The sequence below is a fragment of the Acipenser ruthenus genome, chromosome 13, assembly GCF_902713425.1.
Source record: "Acipenser ruthenus chromosome 13, fAciRut3.2 maternal haplotype, whole genome shotgun sequence".
In the NCBI taxonomy this organism is placed as follows: domain Eukaryota; kingdom Metazoa; phylum Chordata; class Actinopteri; order Acipenseriformes; family Acipenseridae; genus Acipenser; species Acipenser ruthenus.
In genome coordinates, this window is record NC_081201.1 from 36,088,898 (window position 1) to 36,114,074 (window position 25,177).

The following is a 25,177-nucleotide window of genomic DNA, read 5'->3' on the forward strand; positions in this document are numbered from 1 at the left end:
GTGCAGCTTTGAAGGACATTTGCAGTTTACTAAACTCCTAAAGACAAATATGAATACTGGTCCAACAACAATAGCAGCAAGGTGAAATATGTCATAAAACTGGGCTTGTATCAAATCTGGCTTTATTAAAAGTAATCTGCCCGTTTTATTTAGCTTCTTGTCTCTACTGTTTTAATTTGATTTGGTGGCTGTAAGAACATAAGAAAGATAACAAACGAGAGGAGGCCATTCAGCCCATCTTGCTCGTTTGGTTGTTAGTAGCTTATTGATCCCAGAATCTCATCAAGCAGCTTCTTGAAGGATCCCAGGGTGTCAGCTTCAACAACATTACTGGGGAGTTGGTTCCAGACCCTCACAATTCTGTGAGGCTTCTTGGTTTTGTGTTTACTCCTTTACTTTGAGCTCTGAGCTCAAGTTCTCTTACAAAACTACATCAGTTTTAAATAATGTATTTAATAATGTAATGGCCCATACCTTTAAAACAAAACAGATATATCTGTAGTTATTGTAAATGGAGTTATCCACCACCCCCCTCCATGATTAAATGTCTGGCTATCAGTCAGCTTTTAGACCAGGGTTTCTGAAAGTTGCTAAAAAAAAAAAACTGGAGAAATTGTGGATGTTACCCGGGTATCATGTAAGCCTGATTTGATTCTGAAGATGAAAACCTCCAAATTGTTGCCATTTATTTCAGTATAATCGTGAACAAATAAGCTGTGCAGTGGCGTTGAAAAGCTACTATACAGTACTCTTAGTGAAAAAAAGTAACAAATGAACCATGAAAATCCACACATTTTAATCAGACAAGACATTTGATAGATGGCTATTCTATGTCAACATTAATGGCATTAAAAAAAACAACTAGAGCCCCAAATTGTAATTTCCATATTTGTCATTTACTAATGGAAATACCTTTACCCAACAGGTTGAAATATTATTTTTAATTATTGGACATCCATAGCAAAATGCAATTTAAATTAATGAGTATAACTACATAATAAGTATTTTACCCAGTACATTTGGAACAATTAAATAATGGTATTGGCAAGTGAGCAGAGTACAAAAGAATAATGAGGGTAATGCTATTCTAATTCCTAATGGATGTCCCCAGAGTTTCAGCTTAGGTTTTTTTTTAATGCAATAATATAGACAATAGGTATCTTGTGTGCACTTTCTAGATTGTGTAATAATATATACACACAAAGAAGAAGTGCTTATTCATTGAAAGGCATTTAAGTACCTGCTTTATTTGAAGACGGTTAAAGAAGTAGGATTTCCTTTTTAACTCTCTGTTGATTCATGTATTTTTTACATGACTGATCGCACAACAAGATTAAAGATAACTTTACATAAATGAATTACTAACATTGGCTGAATGCATATATGACTTTAGCTTTTGCAACAACAACAAAAAATAAACTTTACAGATTTGACAATATCTTCCAACTTTCTACCTCTTGAAACATCTACAGTGAAACACCGTAAACCCCACAGGTTTTGACTTCTGCATAGGACTGTAGAAATTACTTGTGCTTAAAATGTACATTAAAGGTAATACCATAATAGAGGACTCTGCCACAAATATACCCACTTATGAAGGTAGAATCCACAAACGATTTAGCTGCAGATGTTATTTAATGGAATAATCTAGATTTGTTTTTAATGACATATAACAAGCTTAAGGATGTGTGTTTTATACAATTGTATTTCAAATAAAAATAAGTACACACTGTGTTTGTTTTTAGATAGGCCATTGGATCAGTACCGATTTAAGATTTACTGGAGGAATGATGAGTCTGTCTCTAAATTGGCAGATAGAAACATCCATTTCTCTCCTAATTAGAGGGCCCACCGCTGGGAGATATGACAGAGTTCAACTGCGCAATGTACTGCCTGCCAGGTTCCATAGAGCACGCTTTATAAAATGCTCTTTAATTCAGGAGCACAATATCATTAACTTTGTAAGTGGATGAACACAATGGACAAGCAATTTAATTAACTTCTACCATTGGATGTTGGAGTGGAGGCAGAGAAGCGGCCAACATTGGAAAGGTCAGGCTCAGGCACTGCTTTGTCCAATTATTCCTTGTTTAGTCCTATCCATAACTGCTTTCTGTAGTTTGTAGATCAATCATCCATTGCTGTCATTGGAGTTCCAGGGATTTTAAAATGATCTGGATAGTCTGCAGTCATACTGACCAGCAATATAGAGCATTTTGTCATATTGTATCTAGTACAGTATCAGCGAGTCTGTCTTATCAAACTGCGTTTGCTTTGTGTTAACCAGGTCTTGAAAGAGATTTGAGTCTGTATCCACACCCTTGTTTATCATTCCACATTTAAAAATCAACTGTCTTTGAGATAAGTCAACAATTTAGCTTAAATGGGGTAATAAACGTTGATAAGTACCAAGTTATATAGTTATTACGTGTTGCCATTCTGACTAGCCTTAGGAATTCATTACCAGGAGTTTTGTAATCTTATCCTGACAACATTCACAACTTGTCTTTTATTTATCATAGAGCTGGTGCTTTAGCAGCCTTTATTAACACAACATCTACCAATAGAAAATCGCTGTTTTTAAGCAGGAGATTTTTAAGCTTACTGGTAAGAAAGAGTTCTTAATCTACAACTATCTTTCTTTTGGTGTTGGTGCTTAGACTTTATCATGTTACCCTTATTTGCTGTTTAGTTCACAGAGTAGACAAGACCTTTGTTTTAAGACCTCACCCCAGTGCTGGCCAGTTGGAATCCCCAATATTAGACTGCTTGCTGACCCATTGATCTAAATGGTGACAGATGTAAATACAGATGTTGTGGCTCTTCCTTGTGCCATACTCAATTTTACATGCAGAAATATACTGAAGAGACTTGCATGTATTATTGGATGTTAGAATGAGCTGTGTTGTGATGATTTAAACAGTGATGTTGTTTAGTTCAGCCACTGTTTAGATCAGCTGAATTGACCTCCATGTAAGGGCATTGGTACTAGCCCTGTGAAGAGAGCAATGGTTGAGCAATAATAACTATTTCCTACAACAGTTGTTGTTCAGTTGATACCTTAAATATCAACCCAACCCTGTGTTGATTAGAACAGTATCAAAGGTTACCAGAACAAGCCTGTACAGTTCTCCTTCAAAAACAAATTAATGAGAATGAATGTAACAATAATAAAAACAAAATAACCCTGTAAGAAAACTTGTCAACAGCTGTAGTTTCAAAGGGGTTAAATATATCTATCTAGTGGGATACTTTTGTTGCATGCTCCCAGTCCCAGTTATAAACATGTCAAAATGACAAGGCCTTATGCGGAGCAACAATAACAGTTTAATGATATGTACTTGGACTGATAAGACCTCATTCAGGAAATGATAAATCGCTCGCAATCTCACTTGTTTGCAAATAAACAAAAGTGACAGAATAACTTTTAATGAGAGTCTTGTCTCTGTAGCCAGTCATTCTCTCCACCTTCAATGAGTAATAGACAGTGGAGCTCAATACTTAATCAATTGAACTGTGAACAAGTTGGCAAACACATACTAGAATACTGTTCAGCTTTTCTATCTGTTTTTCACCGCTGAAAGCAGCGTCTCTCTTGCCTGTTTTTCTCTTCTAGGCATTTTCATTCCCGACACTGACATGTGTCCTGTTTGAATTTTCCCCGAAGACTCCCCTCAAGTTTAGTACTTGAATAACAAGTGACAACTAAAACACTGTGCGACCATGCTACTTTATCTAACAGAATGACTCATTTTTAAATTGACATGCACTAATAGTTTACTTAAGTAGGCAAGGGAATGGCCTGTGATTGCTGCCAACCTTACATTCACACACACACACACACACACACACACACACACACACACACACACACACACGCACCATGTACAGCAGCAGGGCTTCTGCCCTGCCACATAAGGTAATTGAGAAAGCTTCCACTTCTCTCTTACAAAATGAAGTAAGCATGTTATTTATCTAAGGAACATTTTAACATTGAAATGAGTGTTTAGTAAGAAATGAATTAAATCCACCAAGTTATGGTGTGTAAAACATGAGCAAACACCTCTTGAGCAGAGTTTTGATTAATATTTCGATCCACGAGACTTCAGTGTAAATGAAAGTACTCAACACTGAGTTATTCCCCAATCTTTTTAGCCTGGCAGATATGCTTCAAATATGTTAATATGTAAAATATGTAAATATTTTACACATAACTCTCAAGCAGGCCCTGAAAGTTACTGCATTTGATCCTTCACTGTGCCTCAAAGAGGTCTTTATTTAGTTATTTTAAAAGATCAGTGTGCCACCACAAAACCCCACAATAAATGTAATTAATGGGTGGGGACTTTCTGATTTAAAATGTGCCTTGCCAAGGATCATTATAAACTAAACCATGCTCTCGTTAAATAAATACAAACTTGTTTTACATCCCCATGTCAATGAAGTATTGTTGGCCACATATAAATTGATTAGACACTGCCTGAGGGAGAGAAAACCGCCTCCTTCGCCTTCTAAAGGACTATTCAGCATCTGATAAATTATTACTCTTATATTTGGATTATGGGTCAGTTTTTTAAAATTGAAATCATAAGAAGCCATTTCAAAGTTATAGGTCTCATGCTTTTTAACTTCATGTATTCATGTAGAAACTATATTAACTGTTAAGTAAAGCTTAACCCGGGACCACCCACTCTGACACATAGTGCCGATATCGCTGTACAAAAGAGACGGCTGCCTTGCAGGAACCGGTATCGGGCTTATATCTTCATATCTGATTGCGTCACCTACCAGTCCGGACCCCTACCCCTGTGCACGCTACAATAGTTTTAGCACAACATTAGAAATACAGGAGTAATGTTGTTTTTTTTTTTTGTAATGCAGCACTGGGAGGGCACAGTCAACTGTAAAGATATGGTATTACAAAGTATTTTTAAATGGCATATTGTTTTCTTTGTATGCCCTCCAACATGGAGACCTGATAGGAAACTGTTGCCATAATAACTAATAAAGCCCTGTTTTTAATATACAGTTATTGTCTTTCTGTCTACAATTGCTGTAATTACTCGTTCCAACCCCCTCTAGTCTGAAGTGCAGCGGTTAATAGAGTTCATTTTGCTAATGGAAAATTAAGTAGCACTTTTGACAGTTTGGTTTATAAATATGTAAAATATACTTTTAATTATTTCAAGTGAATCTGGCAGGTAATCAATAAAGCCAGACGTGACAAACATACGCTTGACATTCACTTTTGTAAAGAGACTGGTAAAAGATAAGCATTTCCTGTCAGCAGAGACCCACTATAATTCATATTTTGAGCTTGTCATGTCTAATGACAAATGGATTAATTGCACCATACGAATATAATAGGCTCTGTATGAAGGAAAAAAGAAGTTGGATTGAACTCTGACATTAAATATTTATCAGGGCTTAAGTATAGATTTTATGACTGCATAGATTACTATTTAGATACCATTGTTTATCATTTATTAAAAAAAAATATTGCAATTCATTTCAAGTAATCATATAAAGTCTATTTGGCTCAATTACATCCAATGAGGTAATGGCATAGCCAGTCAGTAAGCTTCTTAAAAACAAAGTATCAGTGATGTCATGGGATAAATGCATGCGCCGTGGACACCTTTTGCTTGAAGCATACTCTTGGTACAGGAATCTCTGCAAAGGTTTATTATCAGCGTGAATATAATGTATTTATATTCTCAGGGCAAAACTGACCACACAATATCTAGAGCAACTACTGGACTGTTTTATAGACTTTTTATGTGAATGTTAGCCTTGTACGTATTTTTTTTAAGCATTTCTACTTCTATAGGTAACTAGAAATAAGGAGCTACTTTTATTTGAAGTGAAAAAAAAAAATCTTACCTGCATGACTTTTACATGGTTATACAGCTATGGCTAAAAGTTTTGCATCACCCTATAGAGTTTACACATTTTCCTTCAAAAATTGAAAAATGTGACATTTTGAAATCTAACGTGAAATACTGTACTACTATTATGGCTCCCAATAGACTTGTACGATATCGTTTTTGTAGTTTCTTTGATTACATTATGTTAAATATAAGATCTAAATTATGTTGATATGTTTTTGTTTTTTATTTTTATTATGTCTCAATCTTAGAATTCTAGGCATAGCCGTAGTTTTAGTTTACTATTACTATGACTACTACTAATTATTATTATTATTATTATTATTATTATTATTAAAGACTGGAGTACATTTATGAAGCAAATATGCCCAATATTGTTTCAATATGTATATTTGGATCTGCAGTATGTGTTGCTATGTTATTTTAATTGGCTTTCCAATTTCCAGGGACAATCTCGGATAAATGTAGATGCATTGTTTCCTATCGTGTCCAAGAGTAAGAATGTGAATCTTATGCACCAGGGGGCGCTCTACAGGGTTTGTTGTTGAGGTACACTACATACTGTAGAAGGCAGCACAGATTGTGTCGTCCTGACTATAGTTGATCTTAACAAATTCTCTGTTTTGTATACCCTCCACAGCCGAATAAAAATTTTAGCATTTTAATTTGCAAGAATCAGCAGGGTTTTTTTTATTTTTGTTATATATAATCTTGGTAAAGGGTGCTGGTTTAAAAGTGAACAAATAACAATCGTCATCCCACCTGTCCTTATTTGCTCATGTGTTTTTTTTTTTTTTATTTCACCTTGATTCTCTTAGCTAGCAGCCCTCCCTGATTTTCCACGTTCAAAAGAAGGGGAAAAAACTAAACTGTTTGGGTCACAAGGAAGTGTTCTCATCAATTAAATGCATGACAGTGTTTTCCGTTGGATGAACTTATATGTCAAGGAGATGGGCAGGACCTCATGTTTGTGCTTTTGACAAATCAGCAAATGTTTAATCTCAAGATGTGCTGCTTCTCATAAATAATGCAGTGATCACTGAGCCAAAGCCCTGCTGCCAGGAGGTCTCTGCCACAAAGAAAATGACAAAATACAAGTAAATCCTTTCCCGCTGAGATGAGGGGTTTTTTGTTGCTATTTTCCTTAAAGATTTATGTGCTTCATCATTCCCTGTCTGTTAAACTACCTGTGAAAATCTAAATCTGTATCATATGCTGTGAAGAATAATGTTGAGGAAGTAGCTCTGCATCTTTCTTTAAGCTAAGAGTGTGCAGTGAATTAACCTGAAACTGTCAGGGAAACTTGCAAACTGCAAGCTGTAAAAAAACTATTTGTATGTTGTGGCATGGGCTAAAAAAGAAGAAAAAAGGCAACAGCAGAGTGAAAACAATAGTCAAGCACTATGAAATCCACTTTGTTTTTTTAATTGCATTTATTTTGTGTCTTGTTCGGTTGACTTTCAACTATATAGCCACCAAATGGCACTCTGCAAGTAAACACCACATTTAAAGTTAAAGAAGAAGTTGTTTTAAATGTCTCACACTGTTTCTGGCATTTGCAGTCATCATATATTGTTTTCTCGGTATGCCATCACCTGTCTTTGAACTGCTTTGAGAATCCAAAGTGCTAGAACTGAACAGCCTTCCTCGTTCCATTCAAATCATGTATACATGTAGAGTAGGTGGGCTTGGCAGAGTTGAAGGCTCCATTGTCACATTGGTTTTATATGAGGAATGCTTTTCAGTACCGGCACTTAAGGTTTTCCTTTATCTCTGGCAACAGAGATACACAGTAGAGGAGGCACTGGTCTGTACATAAGCTATGTGATGCTGACATTCTTAACCAATCTTGATACTTACTCACCCAGTTAAAATGAGACTTGTTACAGATATTCCTTTGCTATCACACTAAGACAATGATGACTTAAAAACAACGGACTATTATTGTAAGACTGTGCTGCTCTTGACCCTAAATGTACTTAATGCTGACCTGTTCCTGGTCATACTTCACTCTGTCTCAGCTTGCCGGTTAGGTTACAGCAGTGGAATCTGAATTAGGTCTGAAACAGCATGTCATCTCAGACCTGCTGCTCTGTGCATGAATGTTTCAGTACAGGGAAATAATGGGACTGACATGTTGTGTAACAGTTTATAAGAGTATCATACAGTATTCTACACATGATCTTTTATGTAGAAAGTACTCCACACTACAATACTGCTGTTGATAGTGATTCAACATGCAGGTTGTATAAAGGTACACATTTTACTGAAGGGGATGCTAACATCATTTAGTGGCAGACAAGGGCTATATGTCTGTTTGCTGCAGTGAAAAGCCTTCTAGCACGGAGTATTATAATGAAAACCTCCATTTGACAAAGTTTTTTTGTGTGTCATAAATGTGTTTCTGTAAAATCTAGCAGGCAATCTAATTGCAGCATTGTATAGTTATTTACATCCTTGTCAAGCTGGTGCGGTTTATGTACATCTCATAATTATAATTCAAAGGTTCATAGTTCTCCTTTCTTTTTTTAAAGGCACTAGGATGTTGCTACTTTCTTCATGAGTCCTTGAAAAACATCCACCAGTTTGATTTTAAAGGTAAGAAATTTAAACTCTCTGTGCTTGAGCTTTGGGGATCTGACCGAGTTATTTGTCACCTTACTGCTGCACCACTTTAGGAGGGCTGGAGATCAGATAACGTCCTCTGTTCCCACAGTCAAATCCTCACCTCTTTTAGCTGCCGAACCTAAGCAGTGGGTGCTCCCAAACTACTGCAGACTCCAGCCAGATGCCTTATCCCTAGTGGGCGCTAAAACGTACCTTTTTGGCACTATTATTTAGTACCAAATTATCATATCTAAGCATTTTTGGCCCAGCTGAAACAGAAGTCACTATGTTTACAGCATCAGGCTGTTTTCTATCATGGCTAACCTAGTCTTATGCCTAGAGAATTACTGATACTCTAGACTTTAGAGCCTTGAAACAATATTAGCACACAGTAAAGTTTGCTTTGAATCTTTCTTGTGTGAGCCCCATCACTGATGAACGGTCAATGAAAATTAAATTCAACACTTAGGGACACTGCCCATAATAAACATCTGTTGCATTTTTAGGTGACCAATTGGTTTATAATTCAAGTGTCAGTAGATGGAGCAGTTTCAAGAGATGTATGTATGTATGTATGTATGCATATGTGTGTATTTGTCTACTATGTGCTGATGTATGAATAATAATGAATTTGCATAACCATAAAATCTTTATTATTATTTTTGTTTCCCTACCTAGCCAAAAAATACAAGAAGGTTACTGGTAAAGAGATATACTCTGATACACTAGAAAGCACTCCAATGCTTGAAAAAGAGAAATTTCCACAAGACTACTTCCCTGGGGTATGTACTTTTATCATGGACCCTTCCTTTTAGCTTCATACTGTACTGTCGTCACATTACACCCAGCTCAGGCAGTGTGGCACATATGACAGTTCATAAAACACCAGCTCTAAAGCAGCTGGCAACACCACAAGAGCTTGTGCTAGAATCCAAATAGCTTTTCATGACATCTAACTAATAATCAGCATTCCGCACCATGGACTATGTAAGAAATCACCTGAATATGTAAAGGTAAAGGTCTAACACTCTCGATCCGTGTGATGTTCTGTATGGTAAACTGATCTGGGATTGCAATTGGGCACTATAAATGATCTGAACTGGTGTACAGGATATCAAATTAAAATGCCCACATAAGAATGGTCAGCAATGTAAAATGTAAATAATTGTCTCATACATAATTGCCTACACTGGCATTGGCTACACTGGCATCATATACGTTTTTACTATTGATGAATGTGAATGTTCTTCTACTACTAGAGTAGTAGTACTAAATAATAATAATAATAATAATAATAATAATAATAATAATAATAATAATAATAATAATAATTGCAACAAACTTGGAAATACTATTTGGTTCTGCAGGTTGCAAATCCAATTTTGTACAAAGTTAGTTAACAGGGCGATGCACAAGCTTGTTCACACCACTAAAAGTAAAGCGTCGCTGTAGTATTTCTCTCTTTCCTGAACAGTTGTCTTGAACTTTCTAGAGTTATCAGAGAGTAGAACTGACCAGGCATGTTCCGTCATGTTAATTCACTGCACTGTACAGTCAGTCAGTGCCAGTCTAATCGGTATCCCCATTTTCTGTTTCAAAGTACAGCCTTGCTTTTCCAGTCTGTTATGTTTGCATGGTCTTGCCGCTGTCTCACTGTGAGAAAATGAGTTGAAAGTAATAAAGACTACAGCCAATAGCTCTGCTATTGCAACCCGTGCCATGATAATTCTTCATCTCATAAATTACCTGTGCTTCAGCGGATAATGAAAATATATATGCACAAAAGGATCTATATTGGTTTAAGGCACATCTCCCTTACTTTTCTTTTTACTGCCACTTAAAGATGATCTAAAAGTAATTACATTGATTGAGGATAATGCAATTCAAAATAATTACAACCCACTGCACATAAAGAAAACTAACAAAACTTTTCATTTTGATTTATGGTCTCTTCTCTGCCAGGTTATGAATCTCAAATGATGCCTCTGGGAACAGCACTCTAGATAATGTTAGGCCATTTAAAAACAGCAGGTTTGTGTAGTCTATCAGAGCTGAGTATTTTTTAGCCCATAGTGAGAAATTGGTTGTTATCATAGATCACAGATACTGCTCAAACCTCTTATGAAAGATGAATTAATTTCACTAATGCTTTAATGCAAACCTTTCATGAGGAAGGCAGTCTGGCGATAACCTTAGCGAGGTTTCTCCTTTCTCAATGGTGATTTATGTTGTCTTTTAGTAGATGAAACTGCCTGTATTCGCAATCCATCTGCAGCCTAAAGGAATCCTATTAACAGAGACTCTGGGACCAGTCTTAATAATATTGTTAGGTTAAGAACGCTGTACCCCTGTTTTGAGAACACCATGACAAACTAAATGCCACGCCTTGATAAAGCACTGCACTTTCAGCTGTAGACAATCTCTGAAATGAAAAGAAAAAAAGAACTACAAATCCTCCCTCCTGCATGGTACGCATAGGTTTCATTCAAACTATTTGCTTGGGGTTAATAAACATTTTTGGTCAGAACTGTTAGCTAAAGTGAAGCTTGTGTCTCTGGTTTAAATCTAGAAATAAGCAAACACAGACCCCCACAGACCCAAGCATGTCACACACATGAATACTAACGAAGGAGGGAAATCAAAAACGGCATGTGGGCTCTTTGTTGGTCAATTTAAAAAAAAAAAGAAATGACTGAATTGACGTATGGAGCTTCACGTAAGAGCCAATAGTAATAAAACCTTTCTGCTAATGTCTATGGCAGGTCTGCCTCTTTATTACCCAATCAGACCTGTTTCTTTTCTTTATCAGTCTCACAGGGGAAGCTTATAATGTCTTTAGACAAATGTCCCTCACATTTTTATTGTACTATCTATCTAAATATCCTACTAGACGACAGTGCTCCAGTGTAAAGATGTGTTCATTTCACTGTTAATAATGTCATTTTGTAAGACCAGTAAGTATGAAGATATGTTTGGTGAAAATATCAAAGGCAATTTACTTTCTGAAAGGATAATTGCCCTTAATAACTTACCAGTGATCCATGTTTGCTATATCAAGCTGGTACAGGAAAGATTTTACTGTAGATTTATATAAACAACTCTATTTCGCAGTGGACCTCCTTATCTTTGCTTTAAGTTCTCTAAGAGAAAAGAGAGTAATACATATTTTGTATTCTGATACTCCAGCCTGTCTGAAGGAGTGTGAGGAATATTTAAATCTTTATGTCACTAGTAAAGCCAGCTGTCCCAGACCCACCGTCTTTTTATTATTCATTTGTTTACTCCAGTTCTTGACTCATGCCAGTCTTTACAAACCCTGCTGTTCCTTTAAGAAGCCAGTATTGCATCACAGGCTTGACCACTTTAATCATTCTCTTCCTTCTCCTCATGCTCTGGTCACTTCAATAAACCCCTGCTGGGTCACTTTTTAATTCGATATGGCCCTCTCTCTGAGTGAAATGATAGAATAAAGATAAATGGAGGCACTGCATTGGACAATATCAATCATGGTTTGTGTGTATTACTTATTACTCACAGTGCAGTCTGACATTTAACCCTTTGTAACCTCTCTCCTCCTGTTGATATTATATAGAGGTTTTGGTACCCCTGTGTAGCCCACCATGGCTATTTATGGGGGTTGTCTTTTCATGTAGATTTAAAAGGTCAGTGGAAAAAAAAAACCCTTCAGTCTGCTTGTGTTGTGCCATTTGATATGAGTATCGATGGACACCGCTAGCGTTTATGGACTGCTTGCTACATGTAATGAAAAATCTATTTGACAACACCCCCTACCCCCTCTCCTTGGAAAAAAAAGAAGAAAAAGAAAAACCTTGATAATAATTGGCTTAGCTGAGGACCTGCTGCTGATCAAGCGACTGATGAAGAGACCAAGGTTTGTCGTCCTGTGACCTCTATCTAAAGAACTCTGTTCTTTGACCCTTGAGGGGGACCAACTGTGATGAAAAAGTGTAAGCAATATAAATCAGTGCTGGACTTCACTATGGATTGACAAACTCTATATAAAGCCAAGAAACACCTACATTGAGCTGTTAAATAAAATGTGCATTGTAAGAGAATATTGCATCGTGAAGGATTGCAGAGACATACTCACTTACAAGTCTACAAGACCAAAGGTGTCACGCTTCATAGTTGTCTGAAACTCAAAATTATTCCTAATAACTTAGGATGCAAGTCATTTTAAAGATCAATCTGCCTTGTTCCGCAGTGGGGAAGTGTAAAATATCAGCAATGAATTGAAACTGCAAATGGTAATGAGAAATTTGAAGGAGAGGATTCTCAAATAACATACACATTATAGGTAATAAGTGGAATTTGAACATTGTACAGAATTAATATGTGGTAATCAACACAATAGAATGGGATGCAGTGTATTTTGTTATTTACAATTTAAGTGCAATCCGTGGTATTTGCTATTTCAATTTATTGACAGTTTGTATTTATACAAGTCCTTTGTCTATAAGTGTCACATTAAAAGGAGATACTGGACCTCGAGTAAACTTCATGAATATATTTTATTTGTATGCACCCAAGGCTTTGTAAAATGATAGCTGATAGCATTCCACTTGGAACTCATAAGGAAATGATGAATTCGAGGCAGTTTTGTCATCTATCTAACAAGGAGCTTGAATGAATCAGGAATGATCAGATTTGGTGTCAGAAGGAGGTGATAAATGCTAATATTATGATTGTAGTTAATGTCTCTTTAAATTAAATTTTGCCGCACTTTAATAAAAGGGCCATATCGTGCAAGGAGCTGGTGCTTTGGCACGCCCCCCCCTTCCTGTTTATGAAGATTAATTTACAAAAATACTTTAATCTTTAAAATGAATATAGGAATCCTTTCAATATAATGCATCCTCTTTACTTATAACATAATCACATTGAGCATCTTTAATACTGTGTATGCATGGCACCAGTTGGGCTTCATATAATGACTTTTCTAAATACAATTATACATTCTGATAAAAATCAAGTATTATTTTTCTTTCCTTTAACACGGGTGTAGACACATTAGTAGGAAGTGGCTAAATGTTTTCTGAAAGTCCATATGGATTAATTCCAGTATACTGATGTCACTTAATTTGATTTAGTTAATCTTGCAGTCATGCAGATTGAAGGATGTGAAATGTAATCAGATACCTTTTATGCATACATTTATACCATATCTGGTTTCCGAGTTTATTAATGCATGCAGTCAATTTGTAATTATGTGGCCCAGCCATTAAGTAGTTTATTTAGCACTTCAATTTTCTATTCATTCAAAAGACAGGCTTGATTATATTACGTACAGAAAGTACTTCATCATTTTTTTATTTTATTTTTTTATTCATGTTTCATAATTGATAAGTGTTTTTCAGAAGTAATATACATTTAAATATCAATATAAATATCTGACATATTTTTATCAGTTTATGCAATGTACTGTGACCTTTATATATAGTGCCCTTGGTGAAAAATTGTAGGTGTATTGAAATAATAAGCAATTCAGGGTTTCTAATATTTAAATAGCACGTCGCTTCAAATATCATTTGGATTTTTTTTTTTTTTTTACATTTATCTTAACGCTCAAAGGCAGGTAATAACTCAATATGGGAGCAAGGAACCCTGGACTGTCTCTGAATGATCGCAAAAATTAAAAATAATCATTTAAAAAAAATAGTAAGGGAAATATAAGTAAAATGACATTTGAAGGTACTCAGGATACAGTGTTTGAGTGTATGACAATATATACCTGTAATTACCTTTGTATAAAGATTGTTTTGATGGTCCAGTCAGTACTGTTTTTTCATGATGTTTTCCTCCACAGTGTAAATGGTCCAGAAAAGGCTTCATCAGAACACGATGGTCAGTTGCTGATTGGTAGGTTTACCACTCCAATTTGCTATTCATCTATCCACTTATTCAAAGAGATTGCATTGAGTCTTCATTTAAAGTCAAGAGTCTTTGTAGAGTGCGAGTTTGGGTCTACTTGTACACTGTGCAGTGAATTGGTCTATTGGATTAGGCATAATCGTATTAGTCAAGAAGTTGCATATGACAGATGACACAAGGCATTACATGAGGAAGAACCTGCATTTGATGAATATCAATGTTTTCTTCTCAGGAGAGGTAATTTAATATAAAGATGACATGAGAAGAGAGAAATGTAATAGCTGTAAGAGGGAAGTAAAGGAATTGAGGGCTGAATTGTGAAAGGCAGGCCCCCAGTGATTATGAATACATCAGAAATATTTCAGTGGAAAACAGAACATTATAATTCATGTCAGTGTCTGTCAAAACAGCAAATATTGCAAGAAACCTATCTATCATAAACCACACAGAACTTTGTTTAGTCAAATACAGTATAAGAATCAAAATATTTAATGTCGTCTTGAGATACCACAGGTGGACCCACATGTAAAACAAATGTAGAATAGCTAAATAATGATTGTGAGCAATGCTCACTAAACAGCAAGGCCACTTTAGCTATACTTACAAATGATTGGAAGACATGAACAGCATACAGACGTGCTCAAATTTGTTGGTACCCTTACAGCTCATTGAAATAATGCTTCATTCCTCCTGAAAAGTGATGAAATTAAAAGCTATTTTATCATGTATACTTGCATGCCTTTGGTATGTCATAGAATAAAGCAAAGAAGCTGTGAAAAGAGATGAATTATTGCTTATTCTACAAAGATATTCTAAAATGGCCTGGACACATTTGTTGGTACCCCTTAGAAAAGATAATAAATAATTGGATTATAGTGATATTTCAAACTAATTAGTTTCTTTAATTAGTATCACACATGTCTCCAATCTTGTAATCAGTCATTCAGCCTATTTAAATGGAGAAAAGTAGTCACTGTGCTGTTTGGTATCATTGTGTGCACCACACTGAACATGGACCAGAGAAAGCAAAGGAGAGAGTTGTCTGAGGAGATCAGAAAGAAAACAATAGACAAGCATGGTAAAGGTAAAGGCTACAAGACCATCTCCAAGCAGCTTGATGTTCCTGTGACAACAGTTGCAATTATTATTAAGAAGTTTAAGGTCCATGGAACTGTAGCCAACCTCCCTGGGTGCGGCCGCAAGAGGAAAATCGACCCCAGATTGAACAGAAGGATAGTGCGAATGGTAGAAAAAGAACCAAGGATAACTGCCAAAGAGATACAAGCTGAACTCCAAGGTGAAGGTACGTCAGTTTCTGATCGCACCATCCGTCGCTTTTTGAGCGAAAGTGGGCTCCATGGAAGAAGACCCAGGAGGACTCCATTTTTGACAGAAAAACATAAAAAAGCCAGACTGGAATTTGCTAAAATGCATATTGACAAGCCACAATCCTTCTGGGAGAATGTCCTTTGGACAGATGAGTCAAAACTGGAGCTTTTTGGCAAGTCACATCAGCTCTATGTTCACAGACGAAAAAATGAAGCTTTCAAAGAAAAGAACACCATACCTACAGTGAAACATGGAGGAGGCTTGGTTATGTTTTGGGGCTGCTTTGCTGCACCCGGCACAGGGTGCCTTGAATCTGTGCAGGGCACAATGAAATCTCAAGACTATTAAGGCATTCTGGAGCGAAACGTACTGCCCAGTGTCAGAAAGCTCTGTCTCAGTCGCAGGTCATGGGTCCACCAACAAGATAATGACCCAAAACACACAGCTAAAAGCACCCAAGAATGGATAAGAACAAAACATTGGACTATTCTGAAGTGGCCTTCTATGAGTCCTGATCTGAATCCTATCGAACATCTATGGAAAGAGCTGAAACTTGCAGTCTGGAGAAGGCACCCATCAAACCTGAGACAGCTGGAGCAGTTTGCTCAGGAAGAGTGGGCCAAACTACCTGTTAACAGGTGCAGAAGTCTCATTGAGAGCTACAGAAAACATTTGATTGCAGTGATTGCCTCTAAAGGTTGTGCAACAAAATATTAGGTTAGCGGTCCCATAATTTTTGTCCATGCCATTTTCATTTGTTTTCTTATTTACAATATTATGTTGAATAAAAAATCAAAAGCAAAGTCTGATTTCTATTAAATATGGAATAAACAATGGTGGGTGCCAATTACTTTTGTCAGTTTCAAGTTATTTCAGAGAAAATTGTGCATTATTCGTTTTTTGTGGAGGTGTACCAACAAATTTGAGCACGTCTGTAAGTAATCAATATAAGATCTGTATTTAATTAACGAAAAAAATGAAGAATACTTTTTGTTCCATTTTGCATGCCTATTATTGTATAATGTTCATGTAGATAATATGTAGGTCAGGTAGATTTTATAGCTTGTCGGTGTAGCCGTGAGAAACCTCATAACTCCAGTGTTAAACATACCTAAAGCACATGCTGCAGTTTCATTATTACACTTCGTTAACTGTAATATATAAAGGTACACTAGGTTGACTTTTACATTTATAATTAAAAAAAAAAAAAATACACCTTAAGAAAGGTCTGCTCTGCCTTAAAGCGGAGGGGGTGAACCCAAGCCTCTGCTTTTCTCAGGAGGAATTGGATTCTGCAATTACGGTGGGTATAAAGTGCTGAGTTATGGGGTTTAACTCCTGCAGAGGTTAATTTCCAGCCTAAGTCTGGGGGCATTTCCACGATGACTCACTATGTGATGGTTGTTTTCTTGACAGTGCTTTTGACTTGGTGAACATTCATCTTTTCCATGATGCTTCCAATTTAATTGCTTGGGAAACCAGCCCATCAGTTTATTCAGGAACGCGGCAGAAAGCGATGGGTTACGTTCTAGATCGGTAAGACTCTTTAATATGCATTTCTTTGTTCATTTTTTTAATAAATAAGAAACCATGCCAGCTTAAAATCTGAACTGTCACCTAATAACCTAGCTGTTTGCCTTTGTGCCTCTAGAAGTCCTGAGATGTGTAGTGCAGTAACACAGTAAAATGTATTTGATTTTTGATACATGTACCATTGCATTGGTACATGTAATCCCGGTGAGATATAATAAGAGCTATTTTTGGCCAGCACGATGGCCTCTCTCAGGTCAAAGTGTGTCATTGTACAGACAATGCTATAATACATTTCCTGTATGTGTGTTCTGTGTTACGCATAGCACCCCCTTGTGAATGCTATTAGAATTGCTCGAGGAAATGAACGCCAAATAGGTGCCTACCTTTTCCTGGATAGATCAGATAATAAACAGTAGCAGGTTGCATTTACAGGTGACAGGAACATTACATGTTAAAGGCATTAATCAGAAAGTTATACTTTATTTTTATATATTTTGAAGTGTATTTTCAAATGTTTTAAATCAGTTAAACTAGCTGTTAAAATAACAGACTATTGAATATGTAGGCCTACCCTACTGATCAATCTTTTGTTGAGAGAGAAAAAAAAAAAAAACCTTTGCCTGCCAGGTTTACAAATTGCTACCTAGTGACCTCCCACGAAGCAGTGGCAAGTCACAAGGTAATAGCATTTTAAAGTTCTTGTGCCCAGGAGTCACAATGTATATCATTACAATGTGACAATGCCAAAGTTGTCGAAATCTCCCCATCCCCCATCCCCATCCTCGTCCCCCCCCCCAAAAAAAAAGAAAGAAAAAAGAAAATTGGAATTTTACACTGCGGCACCGCGCTGGGGCCACATTCCGCATGAATCGCTCATTTTGAGTGAGCAGCCGGCCTCAGATCCGGACCTCCGTCATGAAGCAGTGGGCCGAGCCACACAATAGGAGAGTTCTGTAGGAGCAGTGAATAATAGGCAAGTCCTTTCATCGGAGCTGCTAACCTTTTGGCAGCCACCAGCAAACACTATTCTGATCTGCTGATCGGGGAGGACAATACACTGAAGCTCACTTTGAATGAGCGTTACCACCAACAGTGTCCCCATTCAGGAAGGTTTTGGGAACCGTCTTTGCCTATTGTGTGCCCTCACTACTTCCAAAAAGTAGGAAAAAGGGAAAGTTAGAATATCTATAGTGCAAAAACTTTTTTTTTTAACCTCTCCCCCTCTGCTCTAATCTCTCTTTAAAGCGTTGTAGATCTACATTTCCAGCTGAGCTACAGTAGCTATTTGGTGCTGGATAATCACAGGCGAGAGAGGGTTCAAGCTGGGTCTTTGAATCCCTCTTATCTGCATTGAACTAATAATGCAGATTTAGTGCCATTGAAAACAGATCTGATAAGTCTTTTCCTCTCAAGCCTTTAAATTGCTAAACAGTGTTTATCGGCAAAACGCTTCAAGGCTGGGGAACAATGCTGAGAAGGAACACAGTTTAGTGAGCTAAACTTTCATTGAATTAGATCAGACCGGCTTCTCACAGTTTGTATCTGTTTTTATTGAACTAAGTGAAGCATCACTAATATGTGTGTCTGTCGGTGAATGCAGATTCTTGGAGCTTACACCTTCCAATTATTTTGTGGCATTTTTTAAAACTTTGGCAAATATTTTGTGACTGTCTTTCAAATAAATTAAAGCATCTCTGAACACAGATACCCTGTTTAAAAACGGTAAATTGTTTTTTTCAGAAGTACTTTTTTCATTTATTTATTTTTATAAATCTCATGTTAAATCCAGATGCATTCCGGTTTGTGTTTGTTTAATTAAATTTTTATTTCCTGCAATTATTGTTGGTAAAGAAAGAAAAAAAAAATAACCATATTTGAAATAAAGGCCTTTAACCTACTTAGTTACACTTGGGGGTTGCGTTGTTCATAGGATATATATATATATATATATATATATATATATATATAATATAATATAATATTTTGATTTTTTTGCAAGTGACAGTGCTTCTGTTGCCTTTTGAAATTGGCCCTGGCCTAGTTCAACAGAAACATTTTTACATTACAACTGTGAAATCTTGACATAAAGCACCCCTTTGTGCCCCTCATTATTTTCTCACAAATATAGTTTATTGTCACATAGCTGAAGTTAATTTGATCAACATTGAGACATTTAACTTTTATGTTCAGTCAAAAGAGTTGTTTCATGCTCATTTCAGGCATTCAAAAGAAATGATTGCCAGAAAAATAATGTTACCATTAACAATTCAGGGCAATTAGTTTCCCAGGGAGAGTCGAGGTGATGCACAGGCTCCACACAACAATTCTTTGTCATTTTATGGATGCTCATCAGTCAACTGTCACCACTTTTCAAAGACCCCTCCAATCTAAATGTTTCTTTTTGGGCTTTTCCCAGAACAAGCAGCTGAATGAAGGAAGAAAGACTACTCGGTTTCCTAGCAAAAGACATATTCAGCTCTGAGGAGGCTGGTGTAATGCGAGGGGGTTCTTGATGAAGATGGGCGATAGTTAATGTCATTTTTTTTTTTTTTTTTTCTGCAGTTTGATGACCCTTCACCTGCTGATTCATATCTGTTGTAAAGTTTTAGATGGCTCGAAGGATTGTCACTTTTCACACAGGGAATGTGCAAATGAACATCCTCCTGTGAAACTAGGCTGATAGCCAAACCTGACTCTGAATCTTGTCTCTTTTGTCCCAGGGTCAGTTAAGTCCCCCCCATTAGTTGGTCCAGTTAGTTAGAGGTAAATATCTGCTGTCAGATGGTATATCCAGACTGTTTCCAAGGTCTCTGTTGAATGGGGAATTAATGTCATGTAAGGCTGACTTACTGAACTGGCTTTTCACCTTGGGGGGGGGGGGGCTGCGTTGGGATCTTAGAAACTAAGCCAACTCCAAGCTGACAGCAGCAGAAGTAAATGCAGTCTTCCAACCCTTTTCTCTCCAGGCTGTTGCAGTTCTGAACTGAAATGCAGTCTTAAGTATGCTAAGAATCTGAATGTTTTCTTAAAGCATTTTAAAAAATAAAATCAGAAGCTGTAAGCCAGTATGACAATATATACACACATTTATATTAATCTGAATAGGATAGGTAGCACTGCTGAGCTAATAGTGAAAAAGGGTTTTAAAAAGGCTTCATAATTGATGTGTGCAGGTACTGTCATTTTCAGTATAGAACAAACAAACTTGTACCCATTTTTAAATAATTTCAAAGTGTTATATACATGTTGCGGATTATACAAGGGAACAGTATACTATATAGTATACAATGTAGTATTTGAGTATAGTATACAAGAGGTGTGTGTTACACATGGTGTCTGTTGTATTCTAAAATATGAGTGGTATTGATGGTCCCTAGATAGTGCAAGAACCTGTAAGAACCTCTGGCTACAAACTCAAACATGTTTTTATTGGTTTCAAGTTTATGCACTGATGGTGTCCCTTCTCTGAGTGATATACTGTCAAACCTCTTACTCCATGTAGGAAGCTGTCTAACGTACCATGGCTGGTTTCATTGTAAGCAGCTTTACTGCAAGCCTGTTATTCCCTCACCCTTATGATTTAGACATACATATCTATAACTATTGAAGCGCAGTACTTATTCGTTTACAAGGAAATCAAAATAAATGAATATTAAAATGGACATCTTCCAATTTAGGAATCATCCATTAAACGTATTACCATGTAAAGGGTTATAAAATGAGTACTCTCTTTGCTACAGAAGCTGGTGTAAATGACAGAGTGTTAGCTTTAAACATCGAGCATCCTTTCCTTTTATTATGGCAATAAATTAGGTTTGGTTGTAATGAGGCTTGCAAATCCATAGCACATAAATAAATGGGACTAGTGGCCATGTGGTGTAGTTTAGCATATGCTGGAATAATGTTCTGTAAATATACATAATGAAATGTCAGCTGTGGGTTATCAAGAATAAACCATCAACTACAGTTAGATAGACTTTACTTTATAGACCTCCGAAATAACCAGAGTACATTGAAAGTCTGTTGCAAAAATTGTATTCTATTTTTTTTATTTATTATCATTAGATAATTATTAGATATAATAATTGTTATTCATTTATTAATTCTTATTACTAGTTTTGCTATAACAGAATAGAAGTTGGCCCTCATTAGAAGGTAGTATGCTTTTGTATGAGTTCATTTTGTATAACACTATTTCAAAAAGAGTTTTGCTCTTTACAAAATGCAGGTACAAGTTAAGATGTTGTGTGTAGGAAAGGTGACCATTTTGTGCTGTTTTGGTTTGGTTTGTTTTTGACTGCTCAAACCGTGCAAAACGATGTCTCTCAAAAACCCTACACGCATTACGAATCACAAAACTAGATCTTGTACTTGAGGCCTACTGTTTTAAACCTTTTTTTTAGAATTGTGCTGTGTTTTCTATGCACGAGACGTCACATCTGTACACAGTATAAGGGGTAGTAGAATTCTGACAAACCCTAAACAGTGATTGATGAATTTCTCATGTGTGATTTAGAATCTTAGGAATAAGGATTGGCTACTGTTGTTTATTTGAGTAAGGGAGGGGGACTGTATCCTGAATGGAGGGCTCCAAGGGGAAATACCATTTTACTTGGTGAGTAATTGCATCGGAATCTCTGACACTGGAATCCCTGATGTGTGTGTGTAACAGCACCCAAGTGTTCTCTTCACATAGTTCTAAAGTGTACATTAGTTTTGTATTTTGTTTTGTTTTTTAAATCCCCCAAACTGGCCAGGTAGTATTTTGCAGTTAAAGCTGTCTTTGCCATTCATGTCTGTGTCCGGTAACCTTTCAGTGACCTTCCCTGACAGTTTGCTGTGCTCCTCCTCACTCCCATTCTAGTGTGTGTGAATTCAGAGACAACAATGCCTTGCTATTTCATATGGAATGTGTGCAAATGCTGCTGTTGTCTGAAACATTGGGGTCACTTTTATACACTAGAGCATTTAAGATTTAATAATCACCATTGTATTATAATAAGTACAAATATATGATTATTTGTTTAATCGTACAAATGTATTCTTTATTATTGCTCCCAATAATATTAAGTATCCTTATTACAACTCCTGGTCCTAGAGTCTTTATGCAAGGTGACAGAGCTTTTAAGCTTGAAAAATCCTGCTGCAGCTTATTAGGGAGTCTGAGACTGGGACAGTTTTTAAATGTTGCCTTAAGATTTATTTGTTTGACTTGAAATTAAATTGATTAAACAAATATTTGTAAGATACTTTGTACTATTGTACTATTGTAAAAGATCTCTAAAAGAACAAATAACAATTGAATGATGAAATATAAAAGAGTTATTCTACTAGAAAGTGAACTCATTAAAGAATGTCCCCTCAGTTTGGACTGCAGCCTAGTGAGAACCTGGTAGCGGGTCCACTGTGTTCTAAATTATTCGCTGACCCCCGTTTTTGTCTTTTCCTAGGAAGCCTGACGAATAGCTCTCCCTCATTGAGAGCCGGTGTTTTGAAAACCCTTTTTCAGCAGTGTCAAGGCACGATGAATTGGCCAGGGGAAGCATGTTTATAGACTGTGTGAAGAACTTTGTCTTTGTGTGGGAATGTTGGTGACACTGTTACAGTTTGCATGAATGAACTGTGATGACGTGGCTAATAAGCATCCTGCTGGGCACCACAGTGGGGGCTTTACAGACCTCCCACCTCAAGCCATTGAGCTCCAGCTCAGTGTGGCTAATTTACCAATTCTTTAGGCCTCACAAAGGGGAGCAAAGTCAACTTTCACACCGCGGGGAAAGATAAGTGCTTTAGGAAATAATCGTGTAAACAGAGTGTTACCTTCTGACCTGCAGCTGATACCTTGACTCGGGACAAAACCGCTGAGGCTATCGCATTAGACATGGCTATTAAGGGAATAAAGCAGCTGATTCCGCTTACAATGTGTGCTGAGAAACGTTTAGCCAAATCAGTGTGCCACATGTCAACTGATCCCATCATTGGCACCGCTACACCCAGAGCTTGCATGTGTATCGGTTGCTTACTGCTGTTCTTCTTGAGCTGTTTCTTAGCTTGCTGTGACTTTTGAAGATAGAAGTGAGCAAGTCTTCAAGAGACACCATTGTGTAATGTTTCAAGTGTTGGTTAAAACATCAATTTGCCCTGAAAATATTATGGAAAGTTTCTATTGGTTTTGTTTTTTTCTTTATTATTATTTATTTTTTCTTATTTTTTTTATTTGACCTTTTTTTATTTTATTTTATTGAATTAAGGCTTACAAATAACTGAAACTTATTTTATTGCTAGGTTCTTATGAAATTAATTTTAATCAAACAGAAAAGTACTAAATATTGTGTGTTTTCATTGTCTATAAAACTTTATGTAAGATCAATCCAATCCATAATTTAAAAGTTGTTTCATTCATTGTTGGGTAACCATGCAACAGTAAATCAGTATTTTAATCATCATAGTACCAGCATGTGTCAACTTCCATTTAAGATACCTTGTTTTAAAATTATACAAGCGTAAAAAAAAACAATAATTAGCACATTTTTATTGCACTCTGAAAATTAGCATCAGCAAATAAACAAGGTTGCAAATGTATTGCTGTGTTACTCAGTATTAAAATCAGTTTTCTTTCCACTGCATCTTTTGCAGAAAACAATATTTTATAATTGTTTTCATAAACAATTCTTAAAAATAGAAAGGAATACCAGTTACTGCAGCTACAAACCATCTGCAGCCAGCACAGAACATGATACAATAGTAAGAATGAAATGCTGTTGTCCTTACAAGATAGCCTGACACAGTTTTATAATTTCTGTTGCATAAAAAAAAAAAAAAAAATACTCTCTATCTTGTTGCCACCTAAACAACTGATGTATGCAGGACACCTGTTTCTGTGAATTGCAAAGGGTCTGTAAGATATACGTTTTGTCTAAGTGACCGCCAAAAATACAGTATTTACAATGAACGTGTGTATTGCCACATTCCTCTGTTTTCAATGTGTATCAAATACTCTGTGGGACCACTACTGCAGACTTTAAAGAAAGTTGTCCTACTTCACATCCATATTTTAATGTAAGCACCTTCTTCAAAAACAACTTCAGTGTTCAGTGTGTTGCTCAGCATTATGAAATACCATGCATATCAGAAGATGATCTTATATGAAATATCATTCATATCAGAAGATGATATTATTTAAAGGTGGCACTCACATTAAAAAATAGATGCAAAATACCTTGAAATGAGAATACTCTTGTAGATCCATCTGCTAGACCATTGCCCTTTACCATTTGGTAATGGGATCCTTCTTCAAAGGGGCTAAGGGAAGATCCATATTTTGCAAACCAATTGCATGATAAGAATGTTCTGAAAGATTTCTGTGCGGCTGTTAGTGTTCTGTTATACCTTCCCAGATTCCAAGGCCTGCCTTTAGTTTTATGACACCATAGCAGGAAGAGGCTAACACTAGCGAGTCTTTTATGGCACCATAAACATATTATTAGAGTAATGTCTTTAAGATTTATCCCCCTGATTCGCACGGCAAGCATCCTGTATCATCAATTACCTGCAGGTCCTTTTATTTACTTTCTTATCTTTACACTTTTTAAGGTCACTTTTTGGTAAATGATTAGGTAAAGAAGTTAATAATAGATCCTTAGTTGAATTTTAATATAAACTATAAGCTATTTCCTTTGGCTTCTTTCTGTTGATCGACTGCTGTGTCTCCCTGACCAAGGATAATAATAATTGTACTGTCTCAGTCATAGTGTGATAAGCATAGTATAAATGGTCCACAATATTTTAAAGTTCAGATTATTCTGATTTTTTATTTTTCTTTATTTTAATGATGTAGTGATTTTATGGTGGGTCTATTGTAAACTATTGTATTGTAGGGGTATATAGAAATGTGGTATGTTACATTCCTTACAGTGTTTAACCACCAG

At 36.3% G+C, this 25,177-nt stretch overlaps 1 protein-coding gene across 3 annotated transcripts in view; it reads left to right on the plus strand.

Moving 5' to 3' along the window:
* Nucleotides 1-25,177, plus strand: part of LOC117417940 (inositol polyphosphate-5-phosphatase A-like) — a 125,366-nt gene that overhangs the window by 61,447 nt on the left and 38,742 nt on the right. For all 3 annotated transcript variants that reach the window (XM_034925741.2, XM_058985244.1, XM_034925742.2), the window contains 4 exons: nucleotides 8,423-8,486; nucleotides 9,174-9,277; nucleotides 14,323-14,375; nucleotides 17,133-17,252. In XM_034925741.2, the coding sequence (XP_034781632.2) occupies nucleotides 8,423-8,486; nucleotides 9,174-9,277; nucleotides 14,323-14,375; nucleotides 17,133-17,252 (341 nt within the window). The remainder of the gene's footprint in view (nucleotides 1-8,422; nucleotides 8,487-9,173; nucleotides 9,278-14,322; nucleotides 14,376-17,132; nucleotides 17,253-25,177) is intronic.